Source organism: Temnothorax curvispinosus, unplaced genomic scaffold, assembly GCF_003070985.1.
Source record: "Temnothorax curvispinosus isolate PA1 unplaced genomic scaffold, ASM307098v1 QBEX01003408.1, whole genome shotgun sequence".
Lineage (NCBI taxonomy): Eukaryota > Metazoa > Arthropoda > Insecta > Hymenoptera > Formicidae > Temnothorax > Temnothorax curvispinosus.
Genome location: NW_020213188.1, coordinates 1248659 through 1262476, shown reverse-complemented (window position 1 = coordinate 1262476; position 13818 = coordinate 1248659). Strand labels below are relative to the sequence as shown.

Genomic DNA, 13818 nt, shown 5'->3' with positions numbered 1-13818 from the left:
GTGGCGGTGAACAAGCAGGTGAGCAAGCTGCAGGGACACAGCGCCCGGGTGGGAGCCTTGGCATGGAACGGGGAGGTTCTCTCATCCGGCAGCAGGGACCGGTTGATCCTGCAAAGGGACGTGAGGACGCCGTGCGTCGTCGGCGAACGACGACTCGGTGCCCATCGACAAGAGGTGTGCGGCCTCAAATGGTCACCGGACAATCAGTACCTGGCGTCCGGCGGCAATGACAATCGGCTCTACGTGTGGAATTTACACTCCCTCTCGCCCATCCAGACGTACACCGAGCACTTGGCGGCGGTTAAGGCGATCGCCTGGTCGCCTCATCATCACGGCCTGCTGGCGTCTGGCGGCGGCACCGCTGACCGTTGTATCCGCTTCTGGAACACGCTGACCGGCCAACCGATGCAATGTGTCGACACCGGCTCGCAGGTTTGCAACTTGGCGTGGAGCAAGCACAGCTCCGAGCTAGTCAGCACGCACGGCTATTCGCAGAACCAGATCCTCGTGTGGAAGTATCCAAGCCTCACGCAGGTGGCCAAGCTCACCGGACACTCGTACCGGGTGCTCTACCTGGCAATGTCGCCCGACGGCGAGGCGATCGTCACTGGCGCCGGCGACGAGACTCTGCGCTTCTGGAACGTGTTCAGCAAGGCCCGCAGTCAGAAGGAGAATAAATCCGTGCTGAATCTGTTTACGAGTATCCGATAAATAGTGCTCGGACTGCCCTGGCAACTGTCATTGCGACAAAGCCTTGCGAGAATTGTCTTTTATTATGTATTTTGTACATATGCATACACACGTATCTATCATCCATAAATACAATATCGTAGTGTATTCTAAAAAAATTATATATATATACACTTATAGAAACATATATATACATTATATAACTGCGCTAGAGGTACTAGAAGAAACATTCTTAGAGAGTTGTATAGAGATAAGAACTACGCGGTGTTCCCAACGTATAGAATATAAGTCCGTGGGTCTTTCGCACAGTCTGCGATACGTTGAGTAATTGTGTGCAATACTCGTTGCTATTCTCCGATAGAGAGTAATCTTCTTACGAGGAAAAGAAAAGAAAGATTACGCATCCTGGAGACTATCGCTGCGAGACGCTCTATATTTTTTATGCACTTTATATACACTTATTTTTATATGTCGCTACACTACAGGATTATGCATACCTGCACGAAGTGTCCTAGAAACTCGACGGCAAATCTGACGCAGATTTTTTATTATTATTAATAATAAAGTTATGAAAAGACTAAGTAAGCTTTTACATTTTGAGATAATTAAACTACAATATTTCTTTCTCATTTAAAATCATATTATAACTCAAACTCAAATATTCTTTTATTTAACGAGACAGTCACAAGCAACGAGATTTTTTCCAAGAGAAATCTACTCCAGATTTGTCAATAGGAGCTGTAATTGAAATTAAGTTGCTCTAGGACACTCTGTACTAACGCGCTTGCGTTTTTCTATTCTATTTTGCATCGTAAATGATCACGATGTTGGAGCACACAATATATCTTGCTGCATCTTCGATCGAGAGTTTACAGCGATGATCTATTATGCATTTCATAAATTTGTAATCGCAGTTCTCTCTTCTTTTAAGGATGTATTTGACCACTATATTTCTCTAACTCTTTGAAATAAATTCCCACTTAAAAATATCTGTAGACTGATCAGACTCTGAAAAAGAAAGAATGAAGTCTGTGAGAATTCTAGGAAGGCTATCTCATTTTTTTTTTTCTACTATTTGACATTGTTCTGCTGTCCTCCACGTGCTCTATTAGTCACTATAAAAAAGGGATTTGCTTCCACACATATACGGAAGTTTTCCGTCGCATTCTTGTACGGCTAATGCTAATTTATAGTTTATGCTCGGCAAATTGTACAAATTTAAGTTGAAACGTGACACTTGTCAAAGCGAATATACTAATTTATATTATAACAAAAAGAATATATATTTAATATATCGCATTGACTTTGCGTAATATTATTGGAGAAGTAAAAGAGAGATTGAAAATTGACGAGAGAAAATTGTACAATCGAGAAAATGTGCGTGTAGGCTGCAAACGTACATGCATATATATATATATGCGTAATCTATTTTTCGCGATACCGTATATCGTTCGAGTACGCGGAGTGTGTGTAATAAAAAATAGGAAACTGAAATAAAAAGCTATTGAAAAACCAAGATGTAATTCTCAGCGAGAGGTGATTATTTCGTCCACGAATTGTCCGCCGAAAGCGAATAATCGACGATTTTCATGTAGCGTAATTATACGTTATTGCTCTAGTAATACAATGTATAAAATATTTTTATACAATCGCTATATCGTTAGACGAAGTGCGTACACGCCTATAACGCTTTGCTCGATTCACGCGCGGCGATTAACCAGGAAGACGCACCGGAAGTAAAAGAAAAAGGGAATGCAAATTGCAGCGTTACGGTCCTATCATGTGCGCTGCATTCTACATGCACCAGGATGCATTCGAGCTTCTTATATAATAAGCTAATTACAAATAGAGATGTTTCCTCGCAATTTCTATGCAACATCGTTCGATAATTCGTGATTAAATTGAAATGGAGAAACATTTTGTTTCCCATAATGAAATCCAAAAAGATACACACGCGTATGATTGTAAACGATATCAGTTCTATTAGATGTAATTACGCGAAAGAAAATAGTGTCAAAATAGACAAATTGTGTGAGATATTGAAACTAATAAAATCATAAGTCATCATTTAAAATATATAAAAACTAATTGTTGTCTTTTTTATTATATACTAGCGCACCATAAATCATGGTACGTTAATTATCATTACTGACACCATGTTAATTGATGTACTCTTGGAATAGGTACAAGCCGAGTTTATGCATTCTATGATTCATAAATAGAGGACGTCATGTTTAAACAAATAATAGATATTTTGATCTTTGCATCCTAAAAATAGAAAACGAAATACTAAGGAATAGACGTGTTAACAAAGATATTGCTCATATCTTGATACATGTCGTAATCAGATTGATTTATTCATTTCATGTATGAGCAATGTTAAATATGTGACATCATAGATTATGAAATATCTCGTTCTTGCAAAGGAGATACATATACTCTAAGATATTTAACAAGTCAGTTTTGTATCTGTTATTAATTTGATGACAATTACAAGCGAATTCTATCATACATATATATGATTATATTTGTACAATATAATTATAGTTTATATTATTTTTTTGGAAAAATAAAATCGCGAAAGTGTCTATTAATATATATGTATACAAAACGTAATTATACTTTTAAAGATTCGGCTATTATGTAACTGCCTGCAAATCAGATGAATAAATGTTAGAGTAAAATATTTAGTGAATTTTCAAATGTATTCGCATATTATGGATTAAATAAAATAATTCTGTTATAAAAATGTAATGATTTTAACTTTAATATCTTGTATAAAAATTAATGTAAGTGATTTACAATTATATACCTGCAAGTAGAACAAGTAAAATAGCAGACTAATTTATGTACCAACTTTAGAATTATAGTTTATGTATATAATAATAATTTATGTATTTTATAGGTATCTGGGAAAAATCTAGAATTTTCTGAGAAAAAGAATTTAAAAAAATTATATTTATGCATTAATGTGTATTTATGAAAACTATACAATATTTTACATGAATAAATCTATTAATATATAATATCGATGCTCAGGCAAAACTGTCATTTCATTTAAAGATTCTATTCGCAACGTTATCATCGATTTTAATTTATGATTGAAAACAAAGTTCTGTGAAAAAATACTTTTATAACAAACTCAGATTTTTTTAGCTTTCCTACTCGTATAGTTAGTTAAAAATATTCTTATTATCTATATTTATTTATATTTATGTAGAAGTTTAATATAAAAACTTGTATTCATCCTATTTCTCTTTGCGCATCCTTAATCATGCTTTAATTTCTTTTTTTTCTTTTTCTTCTCGCTCGAAACTGGTTTTTCTACTTCTTCAACCGATACTGTTTGTTGCATTTCCTCACTTTCTTTTTCCTTCTTCTTCTTTTTCTTCTTTTGCTCTGCAAATAGAAATTATAAGCTTTTACTCAGGTAGCCATATTATTATTATAAAATTGCACGATTTAACAGAATAAAAATTAATTTAGTCATACATATAACAGTGATAGAATTGTATTAGTTAAAATTTATTTAATTATAGATTGGAAATTATAGAAATATATTTAAAAAGGATCTTCAGATATTTTATAGTCGCAGAAGAGATTTAATTTAAGCTTCTAAATGTTCTCTACTATAAAAAAAATTCTATATTTCAAAATATCTAAAAATTTACATTTTTTGCAATTTTGTTTTTAAATTGTTTTCTAGTTGAATTAAGATATCTAGTAGTAAAATATGAAAACTGAGAATCAACCGTTATTCGATCTTTATTCCACCAAAACTTTCATATGCATTTTTACTTTTATAATTACCTCCACTCGTTCCTGCTCCAATTGATATATCCATTTCAAACGTTTCCTCAACTTTCACAGATGCCGCCTCCTCAATCGAATCTTTCTTTTTCTTCTTCTTTTTCTTCGATACAAGATCTGAAGAATCCGCTTCAGCTTGCGCTTCTTGCATACCAGAAGACTCCCCTACATCTTCTTTAGGCTCTTTGCTGTGTTTCTTTTTCTTCGATACAAGATCTGAAGAATCTGCTTCAGCTTGCGCTTCTTGCATACCAGAAGACTCCCCCACATCTTCTTTAGGCTCTTTGCTGTGTTTCTTTTTCTTTTTCAATGAAGTATTTAACTCTTCCTCCTTCGTATTTTCTGGTTCCATGCTATGTTTCTTCCTTTTCTTCGATACATTTGACCCTATTTTTACTTGCCCTTCTTCTTGAGTACTAGAAGATTCTGCTGTATCTTCTGTTTTGACTTCTATACTGTGTTTCTTCTTTTTCTTTGAAATAGCAACTGATTCCGGTTCCACTTGTGCACCAGAAAATTCTCCTTGTTCTTCCTTGGATTCTACATTACGTTTCTTTTTTTTCTTCGATACAGCAGCCGCTTCAGCTTCTTCTTCCTTGACTTCCGTCTGTGGTTCTTGCTTGACTTCCGTCTGTAATTCTTCCTTGATTTCCACTTCACTGTTCGTGCTACGTTTCTTTTTCTTCTTCTTACGAATTTCCTCACCCTCCTTTGGTTCCATCTCCACGATTAATGGAGCTGACTTCGAAGCCTGCAGAGTCGAGTCTACAGACGCGGAATATTGCATGGATTCGTTCTTGCTGTGATATTTTTCGAATTTGGACTTCGCTCTGGCGGTGCCACTTACACGACGTATATTCCCTGCCTCAAGATCCCTCAGTTTTGCCTCCAACCTTACTTTGTGCTCCGCGCCAAGCTCGAAGCCTGTGGTATCGCCCAATGCGTCGACCCTCGTCGCCAGAGAGGCTTTCGCCGCCAGCATCCTAGATATCTTGCCCTTATTCTTGTTCGAGGACTGTCCGACAAGTTGCGAGTGATAGATTAAGCCGTACTTAGGCGTGTTCCTTTTCGATTTGAGAGCACGGAACAGCGCCTTCTCCGCACCGAGGATCTGTAAAGTAGATGCCGGATGCTTGGCGAGATTGGTCAAAGAGCCGGCCTTGGATATCAGACGTGCGCCGATCAGGTCACCGACCAAAACTGACAGATTTGGCGCCAGCGCCATCATCCTAGTCTTCAGATAATCGTGCAGCTGGGTTCGATATTGGTGGAGCTCGATTATTTCGACGCACAGGCATTGCATGTGTTCGGCGTCGTACTCCGAGATCTCTGAGCCCATCGAAGTTTCTGCGGCTTCCTTCACCCTCTCCTCGACTTCCGCCGTTAGAATATCTGACAGGTCGCATTTGACGGCGTTCTCCCGCTGACCGACTATCTGCATCGTCTTTATGTACTGAAGATTGTCAGTCACGATCTTGCCCAGCTCGGGGAAGTGCCAGCCATACCATTCGCGCGCCCGCATCATGTAATTGTTGAGCTCCTTGTCCAGATCATCCAGCAAGCACACCGCCTGTATCACCATGGTGTCGACCTTATCGGGTGAGAACTTCAGCTTGTATCTGGAAAGACTGTGAGCCAGACCCAACGCCATGGCTGTCATCTCCTTCTTGGTCACTCCGGTAATCAAACTGTCCATCTGGCTTCGGATACATCTCATCAACTCTTGTATCGCCGTGTTGTTTATGCAGGACACTTTTGGCAGCTTGTCCTTGATGGCGAGGCCCAGCTTTGCATCAGCAACTGCCAGTTGTTCATGGGCCTCAGTGCAGCAGGTTTCAAGCGTTTTCTTCAGAGACTTAGACAGTTTGCCTTTCACAATCGCTGTAGTAGCGGCTAGGGCCTCGGTGGTATCTTCAAACTTGTGAAAGTACTTCAACTGAACTCTGCAAAGTAGAAGATACGTGAGAACGCCAAATAAATCGGCAACCGGCAAGATGACCTTTGAAATAAAAAAAACGACTTACAGTCTACTGGCGATTTCGGGATTCTGAAAATCTTGATAAAGATTCTCCGACTGGGTGAGTTTGTCTTGGTCCAGCAACTACAAGCAAATTGTCATTTAAATCGTTAAAAATATTTTGGTCAGATAATCTTGTCGCACACGCGATACACATGACGGAAAATAAAACGAGGGTAGCACGTGCGCGACCGCTTAGACGGTTAGGTTAAGAGGCTCGGCGTTTCCAACAGATTCGAACTTACCTTGAATATCGCGTAGCCCGCCGGCGTCTCGAACAGCACCAACATTATTATTGCGTTATCTTCGCGATTTGACGCTCGTGACGATCGGTTTCACACAGTTTCATACCAAACGCAACGTCCACGCCGACATCCACGATCCACGCCGGAACGATTAGATCCGGCTTGCTCCTTGCTCCTCCTACGGCTTCGGCGCGCGCGTATTATGGAGGATTCGCATCGCATCCGGTGTCCAATCCTCTATCTAGCGCACGCATCGCATTCCAGAATGTAGTCGAATAGGAAACGCTGTTTTCTAGTGATATTTTAGCTCTGATGGCAGGGTCGCCATCAGAGAGAAACGGAAGCCACGCGAATTATTTGAGGTTATATAAGGATATCTAAATAAATATATCCGAAAAAATTATTTTATTTTTTGTCTTGCTTTGTCTCAAAATATTTATATAAAATTATTATAAGATATTAATCCGAAGATCGTACCTTTTAAGTAGCAAAATTTACTTAAAAAACAAAGAAAATTTTTTTTAAATAAAAATATTTTATTTTAATTGTTATAAAGTAATATTTGTAAAACTTTAATTTTAAAAACAAATTTTACGTAGTTAATATTACTTTGTAACTTCAATGGGCTTTAAATTGGCTCCATATGTTGATTTTATTGAACATGGCGTAGAAGCGCATTGTGGTGTTTATCGTCCTGGGATTTAAAGTCAGTTGCTCCAAAGAAGATAAATTACATAATCTCAATTTGACAAGTAACAGCTACGTTCTTACAGTGTACGTCACAATAAATATTTCTTGACAATAAATTCGTGAAACGTTTTCTACTGTAAACATAGTTTTAATCTTAGGACCAACGGTCTGGACATATTTTTAATCTTAAGGTCACAGAAATTAACCTCTACTTTAACTAAAACATGTAATTACAAATGAAATGTAATCATTGAACAACATATTGCTACAAAAATTGTTATTAATACGAAAATCATGTGATTGAAAACAAAATTTATCCTTATTGAATAGCACAACATTATAAAAAGTGTCATAACCAATGTTAGATTTTTTTTATTGACCTACAGTGTTTAGTCCGATTATATTATTATTGATTGGTAGATAGATAGTAAAGAAATTAATTTCTTATTAATAACCAGTCAGTGATTATTCTTAGATGCATATGTAATACAACGAAAAGAAAAGGATATACATAATTTATATTTTTCACAGATGGGAGGTCATGACGCGCATCATAATGCTCCCCCGTACAAAATACCAAGCCCCGATATTTACAAAGTGGAAAATGTACCAGAATTGAAACGCGTTCAAGAAAAATTGGCCAAGAGAGGACTGAGGGATCCTTGGCTGAGAAATTACGTGTGGCGTTACGACAGAAGCCAGTCAACTTACATGCGCGCTTTAGTAACTTTAACCAGAGGCTGGCGAATTGGTGTACCAGCGTTCCTGATAACCATAGCCGTTGAACAATATTTTGGGATTGATTATTCTGGTCATGGATCTCATCATGGGGACGACCATCATTAATGGTCGCTATTAATACGACGAAGTAAGAAGTAGTCTACTAATTAATTAACCTTACAATCTACTGTAAAAGTATCCAAATGAGCTATGAAAATAAATTATAAAAGTAATAATTAATGTATTATTAATATTTGTTTAATTAAGTAGTTATTTAATTTTCACGGTTACATCAGAAATCTCTTATCCAGTAATGATTTGTTGCAGAGATTTCTCCTAACGTTGCATTTAATGATTATTAAGAATAATTGCGATATAATAACCGTCGCTATACAGGCGAAAATGTAAGAGTTATACAGTGCCAAAAAGAAGGCAAATACGGTTATCTCGAATGTCGCCAATAGCCATTCGTTTCCGTGAAGCACCACTTTGTTGAAAGAATAATTGTTATCTGCAAAAATAAAATTAGATTCATTGAAACGACGATATTTACATTAATATTTTATCACTAAGAGTCTGTGCAATTTTTTGGTACCAATATAAAAGACGGATTTGTCCGTGGCATCTACGAAAAAAACGTCCCACAGTTTCTCCAATACGTGCTGCTCCTTAATTATATAATCTTCATCTTCCGAGCAATGATCCAGGAATTGCATTAGAAAGAGTTTAATTTTTGACCTAGTTTCAAATAACTGTTTCCAGTTTCTAGAAGGTGTGTCATTTCCTTTTAAAATGCCTACGCTTCCCTGTGCAAATTGTACAATAATTATTTTCAAAGTATATGGTACTCTTTCTTTAAAGAAGTATAGCAATATTAAAAGTTTTCTCTTTTGTCACATGAAGATAAACGAAATATTGTTAACAGTGCTTTTCTATGAACAACTTCGTACATACATACATTGTTCTTTTGCCTCACGAGCTCGTCATATAATGATTTGAATGATTGGGTCAATGATAATATAAAAGTCTGGTCAGTTGTACCGGGTACCAGGCCTCTGTGCGCGCACAAGTCGTCTTCTTCCTTTTTCAGATCGTTTATCAGGGTAGGAAGATCAGTATCCGCAAATCCATGTACTGATCTGTCAAGAGCAGCATTGTTAATTACATCTTTTACTTCACAAGACACACTTAAAAATTACCTTCCATGAATATAAAAGCCATAATAATTGTGCGCCAAGATGAACACGCTGATGTTCGCGATTGAGCACAAATCTACGAACTTCTGCAATCTGTTTCTAATGTATCTCTCGTAAAACGTAAATCGGACCAACCATTGCATGAGATATACAGATATATACACGAAAGTACAAATTGCATATTGCAATGTGAAATTGTTCTCCGCTTTGGGAGACCTATCCGCGGCGGTCGATTCCGGTATCGCCAGCATCCACGATTCTAAATCGAATATCTAAAACGAAAAAAATTATTTAAGCTACTTCTACTGTGAATGAAATTGAATTTCTTTTTTATGTCGCAACTGACCTGTAAGATACACAGAGTGTAAATTGATTGCAATGCTATATTTATTCTTCTTCTGGTTTGCAGTTTGCACCATTCGTTCGCGATGAAATAAGTTCTCCAAACGCTGATCGGAAAATCGTGCGAGTTGCGCTCGGTTGCCTCCTGCAAAGGCGATCTCGCGATCGAACAGACAGAAGAGAAATCCGGCGTGTATTTTTCAATCGAAGAAGACTTAGACAGTTCACTGGGACTTGTGTTCCTGTTCGTTCTGTGCGATCTCCTTTTTCGCTTGGACGCGATGACGTCCGATGTTATTCTCGAAGATTTACCCTCGCCCTTTGGAAATCTGTTGGAATACAATTTCCGTAAAGAAGTATGCGGAGAGTCGTACTTCGGTTGATCGTGTATCGTTCTCGGTTGTTCCCAGTCTATGAAAAACACGCTCAATCTCCAATGTTGATAGACGAACCCTATCATTTCGGCAATCTAAATGAAAGAAATAAATGTTAAGATGGTATAAATTTCATCAAGTTCTATGCGACACATCGGAATCGTTAACATGCCTCTGTTAATTTCAGATAAAACGTTATCGCATCAACGTTATTGCTTTACTTACTTTAAAGCTAAATGCTACAGTAATATACGTTCGGATTTTTTCTTCGCTATCCTCATCGGGAAGAAGAACATATGGTACAGTTTGGCCTTTATAAAAGATGAACAGATACATGCACGTACTGATGCACACAAACGTAATCGCGTTTCCAATCGCACCCATGGCGTAAATGAGAAACCATAATAAAACGACTACGCTGAGATTGCCATTGTGATTACGTTTATAATAACTCCACGCCTTGACACTTGAAAATATCAGTGCTAGTCCCGTGAACACTCCGATAGTTATCTAAAAGATAATATATTTTTAGTATTTGAGAGAAAATTAAAATACCGTCGTATGGATTTTTACCTGAACATTGTAGTCTATATCGTTATCCTTCAGTACAAATACAATTTTGTAATCTATTGTGATATCGGAGTTGTCGAGGAAATCTTGATACGTCAGTTCGTCGTATTCCACGATCAGAATAGGCGCGAAGATTTTGCCGTAATCTTGTCCGTTCTGGACGTTTACTCTAAAAGTAGAATTATCGTCGATTATCCGCAAAAGGACTCGCAATGAAAATTACGAGCGACTTACAAAATAGTCAGAGATTTCATATAACGAAGCGCGGAAAGCTCTGACGCTTTCATGAATCCACTGTTCATAAACACCGGTAACGCTTTGAAACCGCTTATATTGTCGACTAGAAAGAACTTTCGCACCAATTGTTGATGCGAGATTTCCTTAATATTCTACAGAATAAAAAAAAATATATTATTGTATAAATTTCATCATTATAATTATTATCGAATTTTACCTGATCTGGCGACTTGACAATTACGGGCAATGCGTATATAAACGATTTATTGTCCTCTCTAAACGTTAAATAAGGAGACAGTAATTCTACTTGTGCGTTGAACAATTCAGCAGCAGTGGTTTTACACCTTTTGCTGAAATTTACACCGAATCTCACATTTCTCAGAAGTTGACAGGGCAGGGTCGGTCTGCCGATGGACAAGAATTTGCCGTTCAGTGCGAATCTCGCGATTGTAAAATCGAGGACGGTATTCTAAAAATATACATTATTTTGTTTTCAGTTTTACATTTTAAAGTATCTGCGCATTTATGTAAATTTATCTCTTTTTTCGTGATAAAATAATTAAGTGAGATAATTCAAGCGAGAGCATCTCAAAGAAGAATATAATAAGAACGAAATCGCATTTTAATTTCGCGTTTCCCAGGAGATCATAAAATTCAGGAGAAATTAATTAATTCGAATTTCGAGGCTAACTTCGCGGTATTTTGGAGAGCGTGATATACATGGAAGTCGAACAAATTGTTTACAGAATAAATATAGAATTCAAAATAAAACAAAAATATTATATAAACGAAGTTTAGGCTTTATGTATAAATTTTGCGAGTTATAATAAATTATAGAAGACGTTGGAAATTTATATATTTTCTTCTTTGAACTTTATATTCATCCACAAGATTGTGTACAATTATAATAAGAATAATAAATTAAAATAAGTAAAAAATAGTTGATACAATTAAAACAATGCCAAATATAAAAACAATAATAATCATAATTATGCATTTATAGAAACAATAATTCTCTATAATAATTCTCTAATTTCTATAGTAATTCTACATTGCACATCTGTAGCGTACATTGTCTTCTTTTCTGAGGCTGTATCTGTCGGATATCCGAGTGTTGTTCATCACCGCCGCCGTATCTTGTTTATTGTAAAACAACCATACGGGTGCCATAGGTGTATGCATAAAAAGCATACAAGCAATACCGTCGCTATAAAGAGTCAGAGCGCATATGTTCGACAAATGCTCGCACGCCATCCTGTCTTTCCTCTGGAAGCCGTTAATCACAGAGTCTTTTTATGAGCTATTGCTATTACGTCTTAAATAATGTCATTGTAATTATCGGCATTATCGCTACCGTTTTTTCGCACGCTTTCGAGCAAGTCCAAGATTTTTGCGCGCGAAAATCACGTACCTTGCAGAGGTGCACCGCGATTTGCAGTTCCTTTCTCAGGTAGTAACTGTCGACGTTTCCGCTGCGAAACTTTATCAGATACGTGCTTCTGATGTCCGGCCAGTCGGCGACGTCGTCTTTGTGCAGACAATAATTTCGTAGTCTCACGTGTGTCGCACTCGGGCACACGCAATTAACGTGACCGCTGTGCTCGCGGCCGTCGCACGGCAGGCATTTCGAGCAATCGGGAGAAGGATACGTGCCCTGGATGCACGTTACGCAGAGCACAGCATCCAGCAGTGCACCATTTATATTTCTATCCACTGCGTACGAGAGTAAAAAAATTTATGTAATATATATTTCATTCGAAAGGGCAAAACGAGACTATTTTTCTCCCGTAAAATCGCATCGCAGTCTTAATTTGTTTTCAGAAATTGAGTTGATCGAAAAGGAATTGCAGAATAGATAGTATTATCAGAAAGAAACAAGAATAGTAGCATTTTGCGAAAAATATTTCAAGCTTTAAATCTTTCAGCTTCTTTCTCTGAATACATCCTCGGCAAAATTTTCAAATAAATTCCGGAAAATTCCGGAATCTTATTAGCTGATAATTAAGCTAAGAATATTCATTGGGGGATTACGTCTTATTTGGTTTGAAGAGCATTTGCATGTTGCATTGGGACGCAGGAGCGGGACGCAATCCTTTCCATCGGCGGTCACGGTCATGTTGGGACCGCACGCGGCGCAAAGCGGATTGCCGTTCTCGAAACCGATCGCCCCGCTGAATTCGTCGCACTGACATCGCAGACCTGCGAGAAACACACGTAGAATTGGCGAAACAAATCAAATAGCAAATGAATAAGATCAAACCGTGAACCCACGGTCCGCGGCCGGCACAAGATTCCGGCTGGCGTTGCATCGCGAGCACGACAGAGAGACAGCGTCGAAGTACTCGTCGTATTTGCACATGCTTGGCTCCCAGTATTCGAGCACTTCATTGTTTACGTGAAATGCACTTGCGAGGGTCGTGAAAAAAATTACGATCAACGTCAGGTAATGATTGCGGCCACCTCGGGCGTAATTCATATTTGTTGTGCCGTCTCGGCCTGACGAAGTTGCCATGCCAACGATGGATGGCGGGCATCCGGCACTTGGTATACATCGATTTTACCGGGGAATCCAATTTCGCACAATAGTTACAAAAAATAAGTTCCTCTAATAGAACTTCAAAATTATTTAGACATTATTTATACAAATTTTAAAATATGTTCAAAATAGTCATAACTTAAAATAACAAAAAAAAATATATATATACATATATTATGTGTGTGGGTCATAATAATGTTTTACTTTACAAATTATTCGCTGTCATTGCTATCGTTGCTATTGTCAGAAACTTATTGTTTCGACCACAAGGTTAACCATTAAACGAGATTTTGGCCAACTTTTGAAGGAATTGGAACTGTACTAGGCGACTGTTCCACATGGTCGCCGTGGAACCACCGGGAGGTAGTTAAGTAGGGATAGAGCGAACGTG

At 37.8% G+C, this 13818-nt stretch overlaps 3 protein-coding genes and 1 pseudogene across 5 annotated transcripts; 2 read left to right on the top strand and 2 right to left on the bottom strand.

Moving 5' to 3' along the window:
• Positions 1-2778, top strand: part of LOC112452493 — a 3604-nt pseudogene extending 826 nt beyond the window's left edge.
• Positions 2779-3678: 900 nt separating this feature from the next.
• Positions 3679-6927, bottom strand: LOC112452497 (nucleolar protein 58). Its single transcript, XM_025012743.1, has 4 exons — positions 6763-6927; positions 6525-6601; positions 4501-6443; positions 3679-4089 (listed from the first exon to the last, which is right to left on the bottom strand). Exons 1-4 carry the CDS (start codon positions 6805-6807, stop codon positions 3959-3961), a joined length of 2196 nt encoding a protein of 731 aa, XP_024868511.1. The 5' UTR covers positions 6808-6927; the 3' UTR covers positions 3679-3958.
• Positions 6928-7417: 490 nt separating this feature from the next.
• Positions 7418-8589, top strand: LOC112452501 (NADH dehydrogenase [ubiquinone] 1 beta subcomplex subunit 3). 3 transcript variants are annotated; one of them, XM_025012747.1, is made up of 3 exons: positions 7418-7536; positions 7984-8320; positions 8500-8589. In XM_025012747.1, the coding sequence occupies exon 2, from the start codon at positions 7984-7986 to the stop codon at positions 8296-8298; it is 315 nt and encodes a 104-aa protein (XP_024868515.1). In that variant the 5' UTR covers positions 7418-7536; the 3' UTR covers positions 8299-8320; positions 8500-8589. The 3 variants fall into 3 exon arrangements, with proteins under 3 accessions (XP_024868515.1, XP_024868514.1, XP_024868516.1); XM_025012746.1 differs by lacking the exon at positions 8500-8589 and having other exon boundaries at positions 7984-8408; XM_025012748.1 differs by lacking the exons at positions 7418-7536; positions 8500-8589 and adding an exon at positions 7569-7678 and having other exon boundaries at positions 7984-8408.
• A 263-nt stretch (positions 8590-8852) lies between these two features.
• LOC112452500 (meckelin) lies at positions 8853-13498 on the bottom strand. Its single transcript, XM_025012745.1, has 12 exons — positions 13163-13498; positions 12923-13090; positions 12303-12604; positions 11963-12157; positions 11109-11360; positions 10889-11043; positions 10658-10823; positions 10310-10594; positions 9715-10179; positions 9372-9640; positions 9127-9311; positions 8853-8978 (listed from the first exon to the last, which is right to left on the bottom strand). Exons 1-12 carry the CDS (start codon positions 13401-13403, stop codon positions 8950-8952), a joined length of 2712 nt encoding a protein of 903 aa, XP_024868513.1. The 5' UTR covers positions 13404-13498; the 3' UTR covers positions 8853-8949.
• Positions 13499-13818: the final 320 nt, after the last annotated feature.

What these genes read in the sequence shown, in the direction of transcription:
- LOC112452501 (XM_025012747.1), top strand. Translation starts at nt 7,984, where the DNA reads ATGGGAGGTCATGACGCGCATCATAATGCTCCCCCGTACAAAATACCA.
- LOC112452497 (XM_025012743.1), bottom strand. Translation starts at nt 6,807, where the DNA reads ATGTTGGTGCTGTTCGAGACGCCGGCGGGCTACGCGATATTCAAG. An exon ending in CGGGCTACGCGATATTCAAG is followed by an intron (nt 6,602 to 6,762) that starts GTAAGTTCGAAT and finishes ATTTGCTTGTAG; the next exon opens with TTGCTGGACCAAGACAAACT. An exon ending in TGGAGCAGGAACGAGTGGAG is followed by an intron (nt 4,090 to 4,500) that starts GTAATTATAAAA and finishes TTCTATTTGCAG; the next exon opens with AGCAAAAGAAGAAAAAGAAG.
- LOC112452500 (XM_025012745.1), bottom strand. Translation starts at nt 13,403, where the DNA reads ATGGCAACTTCGTCAGGCCGAGACGGCACAACAAATATGAATTACGCC. An exon ending in TCTTGTGCCGGCCGCGGACC is followed by an intron (nt 13,091 to 13,162) that starts GTGGGTTCACGG and finishes TGTTTCTCGCAG; the next exon opens with GTCTGCGATGTCAGTGCGAC. An exon ending in CTCTTCAAACCAAATAAGAC is followed by an intron (nt 12,605 to 12,922) that starts GTAATCCCCCAA and finishes TCTCGTACGCAG; the next exon opens with TGGATAGAAATATAAATGGT.